General features: G+C 37.7%; 2 protein-coding genes across 3 annotated transcripts; one reads left to right on the top strand and one right to left on the bottom strand.

Annotated features, from left to right (window-relative positions):
- Nucleotides 1-786: 786 nt before the first annotated feature.
- fbxl6 (F-box and leucine-rich repeat protein 6) lies at nt 787-8,329 on the bottom strand. Its single transcript, XM_005739773.1, has 10 exons — nt 8,272-8,329; nt 5,165-5,764; nt 4,372-4,530; nt 4,236-4,299; nt 3,368-3,499; nt 2,852-2,959; nt 2,634-2,747; nt 1,858-2,089; nt 1,398-1,638; nt 787-1,269 (listed from the first exon to the last, which is right to left on the bottom strand). The coding sequence occupies exons 2-10, from the start codon at nt 5,680-5,682 to the stop codon at nt 1,140-1,142; spliced, it is 1,698 nt and encodes a 565-aa protein (XP_005739830.1). The 5' UTR covers nt 5,683-5,764; nt 8,272-8,329; the 3' UTR covers nt 787-1,139.
- A 476-nt stretch (nt 8,330-8,805) lies between these two features.
- On the top strand, nt 8,806-15,670 carry LOC102197125 (uncharacterized). Of its 2 annotated transcripts, none has more exons than XM_005739771.1 (3): nt 8,806-8,863; nt 11,882-11,948; nt 12,923-15,670. In XM_005739771.1, exons 2-3 carry the CDS (start codon nt 11,888-11,890, stop codon nt 15,478-15,480), a joined length of 2,619 nt encoding a protein of 872 aa, XP_005739828.1. In that variant the 5' UTR covers nt 8,806-8,863; nt 11,882-11,887; the 3' UTR covers nt 15,481-15,670. The 2 variants fall into 2 exon arrangements, with proteins under 2 accessions (XP_005739828.1, XP_005739829.1); XM_005739772.2 differs by having other exon boundaries at nt 8,817-8,956.
- The last annotated feature ends 33 nt before the right edge of the window (nt 15,671-15,703 follow it).

Genomic DNA, 15,703 nt, shown 5'->3' with positions numbered 1-15,703 from the left:
ACCAAAGAAAATGGAACAATTGTTTTTATTGTAGAAAGTGGTCATAGAACTGACATACACAATGGAATTAATACATTTTTAATTGAGAGACATAAACCAAAGACTGTGCTTACAACCACTATTGTAACCAAAATTCAGCATTTACATTTAATTTGCACCTAGTAAAGCTGAAAATCCCAGCTTTATATAAATCAATATACATAGTAAAGAGGTCTTAAGTCTCTTTATGTCTTTGCTTTTTAAAATGTTGAATTTTTAATGCTGTTTTTATGGTTTACCATTTTTCATGTTGTTGTGGGATATATGACTCTGTTTCTTTTACACTCATGGAAGTAGTTGAGTCAAGACAGACCCAAGTTTAATTAACCTAAATGGGTAGTGCTGTTTCAAATTTGGGCAAAAATTGAATGTGGGTACATTTAAAATACTTTTTTTGCCCTTGTTTTTGTTTATTCTGTTATTTGGCCCATTAAACAAGTGAATACTATATTGTGTCTTTTATTATCAAACACTCTCCTTTGACCATGTTTACATTATTGGAAAAATCATATAGGCACTTAGATCCATTCATGTGTTTACATGTATTTGCTATTCTTAAACATGTTGCTACAAGCAAGGTATGAATCCAGTATGACCAGTCCCTTAAGATGACAAATGTAAATTTATACTGACAGGACAGCACTCTCTAGTGGAAATAAAGACCAATACAACCCTGATTCTCTTGTGACATGTTAAACATTTATTTTTGATTTTAAAAAAAAATAAAAAAAAATCAGAAATCACATTTAAAAAAAAAAGATACACACAAATGAATATTTAGTTTTACAAATAAAATGATCTATATACAGTACTAGGTGTCACGCATTGTGTGTTGGTTATTGTCAAAACAAAAAACAAAACCCCCCACCTGACATTAATGCAGTAGTAACAGGTTTGCAAACTACTGCTTCTTGCATTCAAACACAGAAATGTCAATTTCGTACCAACAACAGACAGAAAAAATGTCTATCAAAAAAGTCCTGAGGGCAAAATATTCACATCGATTAGACAATATAACCCACAGCGAGGCCTGCATTAAGATATTCAAGTCTGCCTTGTAAACTTGGTTTCTCATTTCTGGAACCACATGAATGTGAGAGCTATTCCAATTTGTCCAGCAGCTGCCGGATGTCTTCTTGGCCACGATAAATCCTCTTTACACCTCTTGGGAGATAGCGGCAGGATGAAAGGTTGAGGTAGTCTAGAGCAGTCATTTGTCCAATGACTGGCCTGCAAAACAAAGCACAGACGTGAATGGGAACGGCTGATTAATTCTCAGTTCTTTTTGGTTGCACTTTGTCTAATAAAGAGGTTATTTTGGATTTGCGGCACTACTGAGGTAAGTACAAAACAACTACCTGAGTGCACGTGGTGTAATTCTGGTCCCACTCAAGTTCAGTGAGCGCAGTGTGTCTGCCTCAGCTTGACAAAGGTAACTCATTGCTAACTCCAAGTCTTCCTCAGTGAAGAGCTGATGTGCAATGTCCAGCTGTTGCAAAGTTCGACTCCATTTTTGGGTCAACGTGTGAAGTCCTTTCTTAAGCGATGACAGCCCAACATGGCTGCTGAAATATTGTCCCCAGAACAAACATTCAAGCTCTGCCAAATACAAGACAGTAAAATAAAGCAGATAAATGTTTGAAATGGTTTTAAAATGTGAAGCCTTCAAATAATTCAGACACATTTTGTGTACAAACTGTACTAAACTGTCCTGACTCCGACTTCCAGGTCATCATAGATTCATTCTGAAAAAGCCAAACTGAGCTGCTCGGTATTGGTGGCATAAAGCAAAAAGCATTATTTTCCTGACAAACATACCTAGACAGGGTAAAGCTGCAAGACCAGACGCTGTGATTCGAGAACAGCCTCGCAGGTCCAGCACTCGCAGTTTGGGGGAATCGAAGAGAATGTCCCTCAAATCTCTGTCGGTCAAATAGGAAAACGATGTGGTTGCGATACAAAGCTCCTCCAGTAATGGGAAGCCTGATGTTGGGTCGATACCAAAACGCATTCCCTTATGAAGAGGTTGGACGTTCATCATTCGGAAGGTCTGATGGGAAGCAGTACGTAAGCGTCACGGGAGAACGAGTAACCTTTAGCAAAGTGCAAACTGTGCCAGTAGATAAGAAATTACAGCTACTGGCTTTAGTGCTACTTGGGCGTTTCCTTATTTTCTGTCACATACATGCTGCACAGTAGCCAAGTATAAGAGGAATAAGAACTACTTTAGACTGTCAATGAAATAAAGTCATTCTACTAGAGTCCAAGAATAAAAGGTGGAGCAGGAATTGTGCAGAACATGCTCACTTAAATAACTGTTCTGTAGCATTTAAAATTAAAAATTAAAAAATAAAATTATATAAAACCAGGGTTCATAACGATATTTTCAAATCCACCTTGTTTTTTCAACCAGCAGTCAAGAACCAAGAGATCCAAAAAGTCTTTGAAAAGCTGGAATTTAAATATTAACAATAAACAATCAATCAACAATTAATAAAACGCCTGCTTTTCTTCATCTTCTTAATTAAGAGTTTAAACTTTAATGTATAAAAGCTAATGTAGTCACACTAAAACAGAGAAGACCTTTGTTTTACCTTGAGCTTAGGGCATGCCATCTGTAGTGCCTGGATGCAAACAGGAAGCTGGCAGTCTTTACTGTCAAGCTTGGTGTTGACCTCCAGCATCTCCAAATCGGGACAGCATCCCCGCTGGAAAAACAAAAAGCAATGCTATGCATTTATTAAGCTCATTTGTCCAGTAGCACTGACTTTGTGTAGCACGTGTTTCACAAACAAAGAGAGAAAAGTCTTACAGTGATTGCAGCCAGAAGTCTGTCATTCTTTAGTCCATGACTGAACAATATTTGCCTGATCTGGCTCCCATGGTTTTCAAGATACTCAAGGAGTCCTTCAACCTGGAACTACAGCAAAAGCAAGTTATCCTGCAAATTCTCTACATGCAATCATGCCTGGATGAAAAAAGCTCTCCTTATGATATATCACCTATATAAAGTGGATGAAGTTTCTTATGAATAAAATAAATGATAATCTGCATTGGGAAAATACCCTTAAAGCTCATATAGTTAATATAAGACAAGTAAAAACAGTTGAGATATTTTTCATCATAAATATCTGCTTATCTTGTTTAAAGTGCTTAACATTAAATTCTTGACAAACCCTCAAAGTTACACTTTAAATTTAGAGCAAGCATAGAGAAACTTTCCCTGTACTGTAAAACACTGCACATTCATTGCACTGTGTAACTTCATTACACAGTGAAAGATCTTTGCATGGCTTCTATTAGAAAATCTCTACACAGGTCCACATACCTCTGAATACTGGAGATTTAAGCTGTGCAGGGAGCGGCTGTGCAGACCGAGGCTGCGGAAGGCCGCCGCTGTCACTCCTGTGCAGTAAGAAAGCTTGAGGGAGCAAAGATCAGGGCAGTACTGCGACACAACCTGATGATGATTTCAAAAAAAGCCACATACTAAGTATTAAATAATACAGATAAACCACAATTTTAATAAAACATTTATTCCTTTATATATTGTTTTTAAGTGAACTGTAATTTATGTATGAACAGGATCCAAAATGAACAAACACCAGTGTGTGAAGGGGAGTTTCTCAGTTTAAGACTTATTTTGTATTCAGGCTTGTTAAATTTTGCCTGGTCTTGTCAGGCTAGGAAGAAAATATTCGCAACCAGTGTGTTTTTTTTAATGTAATGTAATCAATATGCTGGAAAATCAAAAATACTCTCTGGACAAAAACAATATCCTATTGGGATACGGGGCTTATGGGATCAGATTATATTTAATAATGGACATCTTAGTTCATTTTTCACTACAGGTTGTCATCAATATGTTCACTGTAAAATATAAAAGGGAGTTACTTCAAATTGCCTCCAACAAACACCAGAAATATTCTTTAACTTTAGACTCTCTAAGCTTGAGAAGCTGAAATCAAATTATTACCAACAAAGAAAAATTATCAATGATTATCAAAACAGTTGCCAAGAAAACGTAAGTCTTGACTATTACTGTATTTTTAAAAATACATTAAGAAATGATTTTTATGTTCTTTTCTTTGAACTTGTGTGAGGAGAGCTTGTTTGTGGATTTGTATGTGTATGAATGTACTAATCATTTCAGATGAGAAGGTCTTTCAAATAATGTTTAATTCTCGATGACTTACCTCTAATGCATAATCAACGTTCTTTGTCCAGTGACACAGAGAAAAGTCTCGCAGCTGAGAGAATCTAGAAAACAACACAGTTTAGAATTCATTTACATGATTAAGACTTAAGCAAAAAGCTAAATAAAGTACAAACCTGCTGTGTGCCAGCCAGTCCAAAGTGTCCTTAATCTTCTTCTGAGTTTTTGGTAGTTGGCTCCTCCCTGGTGCAATCCAGCAGTGACCGACAGTCACTCTGTGCCACAGGATCGGACTGGAGGCAGCGGCGTTCCACAGACGACAAACTCTCCCCACCCTGCACCGAAAACACCAGGAAGAATTAAATGGTGCGGTGCTTAGGACTGTCACTTGACCTGAAGAAGGTTCTCTGGGTCGGTATGCTGGCTTCCTCACACTGAGTGTCTGTATATGTTAGCCCAGTGACACACTATTGACACTTCCAGAGTGTGCCCTGCCTCTGACCCTATGAATGACAGCTGGGATAGCCTCCAGCCTCATCACAAGTCATCATTTGTGAATTGAATTAAATGGAAGAAGATGGATTCATTAACTTTTACTTCCCAAAGTAGAGCTGAAAAATGCATATCCAACACAGCTTTTTAAATGTGAGTATCTCCTTGTTCTATCATAGTAATGTGAATGCGTTAAACTGTTCAATCGCACAAAACAAACATGTAAAGAAATTTCCTTGAAGGGTTTTCTTAATGTTTATCCATAAAGTTAAATAACTTACAGTCTTAATAATAATAATAATAAAGGTTATGTAGAGAGATTCAGACTTTAAGTTATGAGATTGATATCCAAGGTATTGAAGTAAGTGAAAGATGATTAGCTTGCATGAAATGATTTTGATTAAAATAGTGTATGCAACATTTCAGTCTTAATCTCATAGGTGTAATTACAAATAAATCACATGTGCGACACAATACCTGCATAAAAAGGGCACTGCTCCCTCTTGAATGACCACAATCTGAAAAATATTAATTAGCACCTCCTCAGGCAGGCTGTGGCCCCATCTGTGGTCGTCTTCTTCCTGAGTTATAAACAAATTTGCGACTTTTTCTTCTTTTTCTTTAACTGGTTTACTTTCCAGTTTGGGCTTGGCATTGACTGGCTTCTTTTTCTTGACCTGACTGGCTTTTCCTTTTCCTTTTGCCAACTTCTTCTTTTTGCTCCCCTTCTTTTTCTTAAGAGTCCACACTGACCCGTCATACTGGGAGGTGGAACTCGATATAACGAGAAGCATATCTTCCCCTTGATGGACAGTATAACCAGGCCGGGCAGGTCTGGACACTCGAGCCTTTTTGTGCTTCTTTTTTGCTTTGGCATCTGCAGCTCTTTTCAAAGATGCCTTTTTTGGTCTTGCTCCAGCATCTCCTTGAGCTGATGATGCACCTTCCTCTTTTCCCTGATTCTGTGTTGAGGCTTCTGCTTTAGATGCATCCATAGTTGCTGCTATCTTGAGTTTACAGTGAGATTAAATCCAGGAAAACCAGTTATCAGCATGATAGTCTCATAGGTGGTAATGTCTGGAATGAGAAGCAGATCAAGATAAGTCTGTGAGAGTAATCTGATCTCCACTGGGGGTAAAACAAAACACACATAGTGAAGTGAGAAAAGTGGCAACAAAAACAAAACTGTAAAAGTCACGTCTAAATTATGGTTAGATAAAGTGAACGAGGATGTATCAACATGACTTTAAATTGACTTCCCTATTTGCATATTGTAGACTGCACATAAAATATCAGATTGCTTAAGAATTGATTGTTCAGAACTCCCAATATTTAGACACAAAATTCCCACTCAGCTGTACAGATGCAAAACATCCTGCACCAGGTCTGTTTCTGCAAATACGTAACGAGGAGTTTTTATACACAGAACACTTGTAACTATTCACAATAGGTAATCTCACTAAAGTAAAAGTTCGAATAACTACACAGTTGGCATGCTCAGAGTTGAACAGGTTTGTTGATAAAAGTCTTTCTTGAAGAGCTTGGTGTGTGTCAGTAGATGGGGGAATAGATTTGGTGTGAAAATGTGTTGTTTTCCTCTGCAGAGGATACATTTTTGTGACATACTGCTCCATCTGTAAACTTTACTTAGACTACAGACATCTGTTTTTAAACTAAGACGTTTGATGTATTTTGATAACAAAGGGTAAGCAAATTACAGCTGCAGGGTTCAAAATAACTAGTGGCCAAAAATGAACCGACAAATTAGTATTTTTTTTCATGCAGGTAGTATTTGCAAAGTGCGACTAAATAAAGCAGAGCTGTCTGTATGCAGTCTGTTTATTCAGTTTGAAATGATCATTAAAAAAGGCAGATTTTATAGCCGAAGGCTAACAGCTGTGGTTCCTGCAGGGAAAGAGGGGTAGATAATGTTATACATGACAATTATTTTACAGCTTTAGCTACCATTTATTTGGGAGATGTAACTTTATAAAATATAAGTCTACTATTATTTTATACTACATTATTAAAGATAGAGCTTCCAGTATTGAAAACAATTAAATTGGCTTCTTTGGGTCATTAAAAATATTGTAGAGGCCAGTGAAAGTTTGTTATACAGGCCCGTAAGTCAAAACGTGGTATTGTGAATAGTGAACATTAACAGGCTTTTTTTCTGATTTTTTAATTAATTCTACACAAGCTGAAATATTCAAAGCCAATAAATGATAGTTAAAGCTGGGATAACATATAAATACAAAAATCTACTGTGGTATGACCAAACATCTAGAAAGTTGCTATTTATGTTAGTCACCTTCTTTACCTGCTTCCATCTGCCTCCATCTCACCCTCTCCCTACCATCATCTGTCACACCCACCCTTCTGTATGTCCTCCTTCAATGCATCCATGGATCTCCTCTGCAGTCTTCCTCCTGTCTGGCATTTCCATATTCAGCATCCCTTGTAAAATATATTCACTATCCCTCCGCTGCACATGCCCAAACCATTTTTAGCTTTGCCTATCAAACGTGTTCTCCAAATGACTGTCCCTCTGATATCCATCCTAGTCCCTTCCAAAGAAAATCTTCCAACTCTAACACCTTCAGCTCCAACATCTTCAAACCATAAATCCTAGCAGGTCTCACTACCATCTTGTAAACCTTCTATTTAAGTCTTGCTGCTATGCTTCTGTCACAAATCACCCCATCTCCACCCACTCCATCTTCTTCATCTCTTTTGTGCACTGTCCTTAGGATGACTGACCCCAGGTATTTAAACTAACACTAACTTCACTAACTCTATACCTTGCAACTTCTCTATCACACCAGTCTCCATCTCATTCACAAACGTGGATATGTCTAGCTTCTGCTGACTTTCATTTCTCTTAAGAGCATACCTCCACCTCTCCAAACTCACTTACACCTTCTACCTACCTTCACTACATCTCACATTGTCCTCTGCAAATATCACAATGATGACCACATCTATAACAATGCCGAGTTGTTACAGCCACATGAAGCCAAGGATCCAATATTGCGCTGCAGAACTGTAATTTATTTCATTTGTCCCTGTTTTCTATTGTTTGGGGTTTCAATGTGGGGTACAGTAACTGCATCCTGAAAGAGGCTAAGGTGGATTTTACTGAATGCATTTGTAGTTTTGTTGATTCGTTTTATGTAACGATATGAGCCATATTAACAGAAATTTGTTGCTCACGTTTGCTAACAAGCCGTTTTCCACTTCAAAACTGCGCGCGCATGTTCATTGTTTGCAAACAGAAAACGCCTCTACCGACGACTATATGTGAAGCACGAGAAATGACGATCAAACACAATATATTAACATTTTATTATTACTAAGCTCTTACCTACCTAGCCATCGTTTAGAGAGTTGGCTAACGCTACATAGCACCAGTTAACTGAGCTAGTTCCCACAAATCGCCCTGGAGCACAATATGACAAAATACGGAATGGAAATCATTGCGACGGCGGCAGTAAGCATTATCAGAGCCTGTCGATAATTAAACAAATGTTATTAACAGAAATGCTTTTTAAACAATACATTCATAAATTGCTGTTTTACATTACCTGCCGCTAGATCACGAAGACAACTGCAATAAGTGGACCCATAATGCACTTCGCATTGTTGGTATTTTTTTTTTTAACAAAAAACTTTATTAAATGTCTTCAAGTAACAAAATATTACCGTTGTTATAACACATTCAGCTGCAATTCCACGCAGACTAAATATAAATATATATTTAAAAAAAAACTTTAAATCATTTATTTACTTTTAGAGTTGCATTTCCCACAAAACTGAGAGCATTTAAAAAAATCCACCTACTCATTATGAAAAAATAAATAAAAATTTAAAATCATTCATTTGCATAGAAACAAGCAATTTAACAATAATTATATAAAAGTGCAGTCTTTTCAATGAAAACTAACATCCTATAGGATAACACGTTAACCAACAACACAGTTAAAGTTGGAAATCTGTCGTTCCCAGTTTCTTCTTCTGTGGGCTTCACGGCCGTTTCGCAGCAATGATTCGTTGAGACCTCGACAAATGCCCGCCTTCTGTAAAACCAGCCAATCGTTGCAGCGCACGGTCTCCACCCCTTCATGGTGTATTCTGAGAGGGAGCGTGTCCCAGGCGCCTGGTGTTTTTTGTTTCTGGGTAAGAACTTGTACTACTAAATCATAAATTTACAGCGCATATAGTTCAAATTATTTGGGAACGCTACAGAACCCAGCACATCTTTCTGCTCAGGTATTAATCACGGATTATTGCACTTTTGCATGCTTAGTTTTGTGCTAGTAAAATGGGTGCTAATAGTAGCATGTTGCTCAGAAGGCTAGCATTAGCATGTAGATTTAGTCCAGCATTAGCATTCACTTAGAGATGTAGCTACAATCCTTTTTTTCCGAAAAACCTGCTTATAACGCCATTAAATCACAGGAATAGTCACATATTTCGATGTATTTATACATGTTAGGGATTAATTATGCATGTTTACTGATAATAAAACACACATAGTATCCAATAAGGATTCTTTACATAGCTTAGCCCCTCTCACAAGATAAATTAGTATGTGATGTACATGTTCGTCATACAAGTGCACTTAAATATATTATTTCTGCAGAATGTTTAGTTGTTGTTTTGTACTTTTGATCATCTATGACATGCACCCCTGTAGTATTTAACAGCCATAGATATGGTAATTTTATTTATTCATCTATATTTTGACTAGTTATAATTACAGACCAACTTTTTAGAAATTCACTTTGATAAGTAACATCTATAATTAGATACCCAGAGATCTTTTTTATTTTTCAACATGTTATTAATAACTTTGTCTTTGCATAACTTTAATAGCTATTCAAAAACTTATAACTGACATGTAGTCAAACACCATTGCAGGCATTTATATTTAATATTTTTATTTTATAATTTACATGTTTGTTACCTACTTTAGACTAGTTGTAGTTCTCTTTAATTAATTTTTAATCAGTTAAAAATAATTATGATGATCACTTATGTTGCTCCTGAAAACAGTGTTTACTGTAGATCATTAAATGTTATTTGAGAAGTAAAAATTAAACTATGAATATGTCGTTTTGGAATTTTAACTAGTTAGAATATATGTCACACAGTTTTGTAACTTTACATTTTTTACTAGTACCAGCTATATTTAGAAAAATGGGTAATGGGTACAACAAATCACTGTAACATATGTAAACATATGTGGAAATGTAATATACAAGGTAAAAACTGAGTTTCTACAATTCTAACAAGTTTGAAAGTCAATGTTTGATAGGACCATCTATATTCTTCAATGCAGCCTTGATTGTTTTAGACATGCTTTATTGTCATTTCTTTAAGAAATCTTCTCCAGGCTTCTTGAAGGGCATTCAAAGGTTTTCTTTCGAAGTTGCTTGCTCTTTTTTCCGTTCTCTGCCAATATCATCCCACACTGCTTCAGTGATGTTGAGGTCAGCCTGTGACTGATAGTGTTCAGTTGTGTGCTTTTCTATCCAGGTGTGCTTTTACTACATTGACAGGGATCATTGTCATGCTGAAAAATGAAGTTGTAGCCAATCAGATGCTTTCCAAATTGTATCGCATTGTGGTAAAAATCTGTGTGCATTCTATCAGTTTTGACAAGATCCAGCTTCCTCAGATTTATTAAAGACACAACGCACACCATGCTGAGATGTACTATATCTCAGCATATATGTTTGGACAACAGCTCTTTTGGAATCACCTTGTTCATCCAAAAATACTATTATATGTCTGTCAGACTGTGCTATCATTGTCATTTTTCATAAGCTCAAACAAACTAAAACTAAATGACAACACATAATATGTTTTGTGACAGGCTGCTAATAAGTAGTCTGATATGTATAAACATGCTGTCATCGCTTCACTTAGGTTTGTTTTTATACTCAAATAATTCAATAATTAAGCTAAATGGCTTGAAAACAAAAATACTCTGAAGGTGGTACAGAAATGGATGAAAACGCTCCCAGTGTCCAAAGAAACACTTTGAAAGAGCTTCAGAAAGCCTGTTAGTGTTGAAAACCACTTTAAAAATTACAGGAACGTCTGGTTGAGACAACATACAAAGAGATGGTGGATTGAATCACAGATGAACACATGAACTGGGCATATGCTTGATAAAATACAGACATATTAGAAATGTAGTTGCTGATATATGCAGTTCTTACAAGTGAAAAGTAAACTGTTTCTCTGTGTGAAAATGTAATTTTGTAAAAACAAAGAATTTAATGTGTTTTTTGTTTGAAAGTCAGATTGTTAGTAATCAGTCTGATTGATTAACTGAAAAGATTCAATTTAGTAACATAAAATTTTATTATAATGAGAATAAAATATAAACAACTTGTTTTCTTTTTTAGGGAATACAGAGTGTCAGTGTTGTTTCTTTGCAGATGCTTAAAGCAAAGTCTCACATTTGTCTGAAAAAACTCAGGCCAAATATTTTCATCTTTATGAGAGTTATGTCAAATTTCAGGTCCATTCTGAAATAACAGTTTTCTGAAAAAAGCATTTTAATGGATGAAGGTAGTGGTGTTGAGCCATAGTACCCTAAATATTCGAAGGGCCGTGCTCAAGTAGTTTTCCAGATAGTGAAATTTCAAATTCCCTCTGAAAAGATGAAAACTAATGACAGTAGGGACCTGAAATTTTTAACACTAATGTGATTTTTTTCAGAGAAATTTGACATGGCCTGGATCCAAGACATTTTATGAAAATACAAAACATAAAATAAAATGACATGATGCGATAAGGAAATGGTTGTTACTTGTTGTTTGTGCCATGATGCACTTTTTCTCACTGTGATGTATTAGAACTATTACTCTTTATGGGTTTTAGTAGGGGAAGATAAAAAATGTGCAAGAAAAACGTAAATAATTATTATTAAGATCATAACATTTTGAAATATCAGCTACAGTTTTAACTGTTTAGTTTCAGTCATTCATCTTCATACAAATTTAGGACAAATTTTTCATTGTAAAAGCAGGGAAACGTTCTCGTCCACTGTTATTTTGTTTGGTCTGTCAGATCTTAATCATGCTGATTTGTCATGCATTATCCATCCAGTTTTTGTCTTGAAAGCGTCGTCTTCTGTAGACTGAGGACTGAAGAATTTCATCTCTGTCTCTTTTAAAACAGCATACAATGGAGGATGGTCAAGATTTTTCTCTTTGTGGGAAAGCAGCTGTGACTGAAGCCAATCTAAGTAAGTCTGAATGCATTGCAAGTAAACAGCTACTTAGTAAAGCTTGTATTTAAGTCACTTTTGCTGATAAACCTTCACATAGTGACTGTGCCTAATACTAGGGCTGCACGATTAATCGTTAGAAAATCGCGATCTCGATTCATACTTATGTGCGATCTCATTTCCAAATGACAACGATTAAAAAAGAAAAAAGAAAAAAAGATGACGACGACGATTGTACCGCATTTTGATCCGGGACATAATCTGTATGAAAACAAGCGCTCACTCTTCCTGCTCAACAAATGACAAGGGCGGAGCCTTATACCACATGATACAGAAGCTGTGCCGTGTGATGCTAAAATTAGCAGGGAAAAACAACGGCGAGCACGTCAGGGATGACGAGAAAGTGACAGGAGAAAATCCGTCCCGGTCAACCACCCAAACATCAATAACGGGAACCTTATACAGCGCTTCCCCATAACCATCGAACTCCCGCAGGCACAAAGAAATTACGGAGGCTATTACTTATCACCTGACCAAAGATATGGCTTCCATCAACACTGTGCAAAACGAGGGATTTAGGAAAATGATCAACACCCTAGACAAACGCTACACAGTGCCGTCCCGCAACTATTTTTCTATTGTTGCACTACCTGCTCTATACACGCAGTGTCGAGCAACGGTGGAGACGGAATTTGCAGTAGTACATTTTGCGGCAACAACAAAATGTGAGACATTTGTTGTTTTTATGTTTATTTATTGTTTTTATGTTCAGTCTCAACTGTTACGAAGTTGATGTGCAGTTAATAAGTGCAATAAATATTTATACTGGAAAAGAAAATCGTGAGAGAATCGTGATCTCAATTCTAAGCCAAAAAATCGTGATTCTCATTTTATGCAAAATCGTGCAGCCCTACCTAATACCAGGTCATTTAAAAAGCCTTACCTCTTCGTAAAGGTTTACATTTCTGATTACTTTGATTTCTATTTTTCAGGAGATGAATACTACTGGAAGCTCGTTGCGGACTTCATTGGTCCTCAATCAGGAGAAGAATTAGAGCTTGAAAAGGGCCCCTGCAAGAACAGATTTATGATCCAAGTAGGACTTTTGAGAGAGGACAATAATTTTCCGTGGATCGCCATTGTGGATTGGCTCAAGAGGATCTTCCCCGCACATCAGTCAGCAGATTTTCGCCGTTTGATTGGAAGAGGCATTGCCACAACACTGAGTCTTGGATATGATGCAAGGCTGGTCTTCCTGGAATCAGATGTCAATTTTAATTTTGTTGGACCAATATGTGATAGCATTGGAGTCGAGCGGCAAGATCTTTTGGAAATGAGAGATTTTTCAGATCGGGCAAAGTCGATCGAAGTCACAAACGGCTTGATTCTTGAACTAAGCAACTTTGTGAGCAGGGAGAAAATTTCCCCAATTGTTCTAGTAAGTTGGCTTAGAAACTTCAACTCACAGTACTGTAAGAATGGCAATGTTCAAAGGGCATATCAAGTCCTCAAAGCCAAAATAAAAAAGTTAAAGGCGTTTTGCTGCAATTCAGAAACAAGAAGTAACAGGAGGAATGCATTGGTTGAAAATATGCTTCAAAGTCCGTTTGAACTGGTTCAGATAAAAGAGCCAAAGCTTATTGTAAAGAAACGCATGAGAAGAGATGAGAGCATATATTATGAAAAAGTTATAATCAAAGAGGAAGACGAGATTTTTGAAATCATGGAAAGTGAGGAGCCTGAGATGGACAGAGATGAAATACGAGGACAAAACGATCATGCTGCTGTACATAGAAATTATGAGGATATGGATGTTTCCAACAGTGGAGACGAAACCTCGGGTAACACAGCAGAGTCTATGACTGTTCTTGACATCGCAATGCTGACTGTGCATAAACTGTCCAGTGTGTACAGTGGGAAAACAGAAGTGTGCAAGCAGGTTTCCCTGGATCTCCTTAAAAATCAGTACGCTCTGACATTCAAAGACAATCCAGCTATGGCAGTGTTTGAGAAGAAGCTCGAGGCAATGCATGAACACATTTCCCTTGTCTCTCCTGTCATGTTTCTAAACTACAATGCCAATTTCCTCGTTGATGTTCACGATGTAGTGGAACAGCACATATTTGACTTTGAAAAGGAGATCATTGAGTCAGCGGGAGAGAAACTAGGCCGTGATAAGCTCCCTAAATTCAAGAACTTTGTCAATTTTCCAGAAAGCGCCACCTCACGGTATATTCACATGGCTTGTGATATCCTGAGCCCTCGCACCCCCGAGAAGAAAAACTACAGGAAGTACTGGGTGGCTTTCTGTGAGGAAAAGAATAATCCCTCCAGACTGGCGGTAAATCACTCAAACAGATTCAACACCTACTTTGAAGCTGCTGCGGGTCTTATCCACCACCACAAAGAGATCGCTCTCTTCTTCTCAGATTTGCTGTCGCTGAACAACGATAAATGCCCGAACATTATTCTGGAGAGTGTTGCCGCAGATGCGAACGACACTGTGATTCAGAGCCTCGTATGTGTTCTGGCAATTGTGTACTGCAAAATCCTCGGTCCTTACTGGCAGCTTCTGAAGAGTGGAGGAGAGTACGCTCTCTACAGCCAGTACTTACTCTATCTCTACCAAAAATTTCTCGATTGGTCCAAAGATCCTTCAACTCTGCTGGAACCAGAGGAGGCTACGGATGTCTTTCTGCAGTACCCACTGCAAGAGAAAACCTTTGACGGAGTGTTTCACTACTGTGGGCAGTGGCACACGAATCGAGATCTGATCAGAGCTTGCTTGAAGAGGACGATAAAGGTGATTGCTTCAGTCACTGAAGAACACCTCAAGGATTTTCTGCCAGGAGGAAAATTTTCCCAAATTCCTTCCACCAATTTGAGCTTGCAGTTGGTCAGTTGCACATTCTCTGTTTTGATGGCGGAGTACCCCTTTGGCCACACATACCCCTACAAGAGGAAAAGGCCTGAGAAGTCAACAAAGTACTCTGTAGATGAGAACTTGTCATCAGGCAGCTCCCAAGAAGACAAATACCAATCTGCTTCATCTGATGAGAGCTCTGACGACTCTGACTTTTCCATTTTGGAAGTTAGAAGGAGGACCTCAAAAGAAACCCGCAGTCAACAGATGAGAAAAGGTTATGCCAGCAAAATAGAAAAGGCAATAAAGGTGTACGAGGAGATAGAGGAGAACATGGACAGGGATTACATAATAGCTCAAGTGAATAGAAACGGAGGGCCATGCAAAACTCAGCAGGATGTCGATAAAATGATGCTGCGTTTCGATGGAAAATCCCGAGCTGAGAAACGGGAGGGGCTGCGCTGCGAGATCGTGTATCAGAAAATGATTCTGAACAACACAAACTCTCACCTGGATATGGTTTTCCACAACAGCACACAAATGGCACTGAAGCTGAAGCTTGCACTTCCGCGCGTAAAGCCTGGCTACTCTATCGTTTTGGCGCCTAGAAGGACCAAAAAGAAGCCGGTGCTCCAGGACACGACGGAAGCTGCGACCGGTCCGAGTCAAAGCAGCAGCGGCACATGAGTGCTTTAACTGTATGATATCTAGAGAAGAGGTCAAGAGGATGAAATCTTATCATGTGACTTCCTCATGTGACTGCATGGCTTCGGACTAAGCAAAAACACACTTATCACATAATGTATTATTTTGTACATGCCATTAGTTGGAAAGACTGGATATTTTTATACGTTTTTTTTTTTTTTGCGATAATGTCGATGAGTTTGTAACTAATCCTTACATAAAAGAT

This window comes from Pundamilia nyererei, unplaced genomic scaffold (genome assembly GCF_000239375.1).
Source record: "Pundamilia nyererei isolate P.nyererei 1_Seehausen unplaced genomic scaffold, PunNye1.0 scaffold00093, whole genome shotgun sequence".
NCBI classification, from domain to species: Eukaryota; Metazoa; Chordata; class Actinopteri; order Cichliformes; family Cichlidae; genus Pundamilia; species Pundamilia nyererei.
Note: the sequence above shows the minus strand (reverse complement) of the source record. Positions and strands in the feature narration are given on the sequence as shown.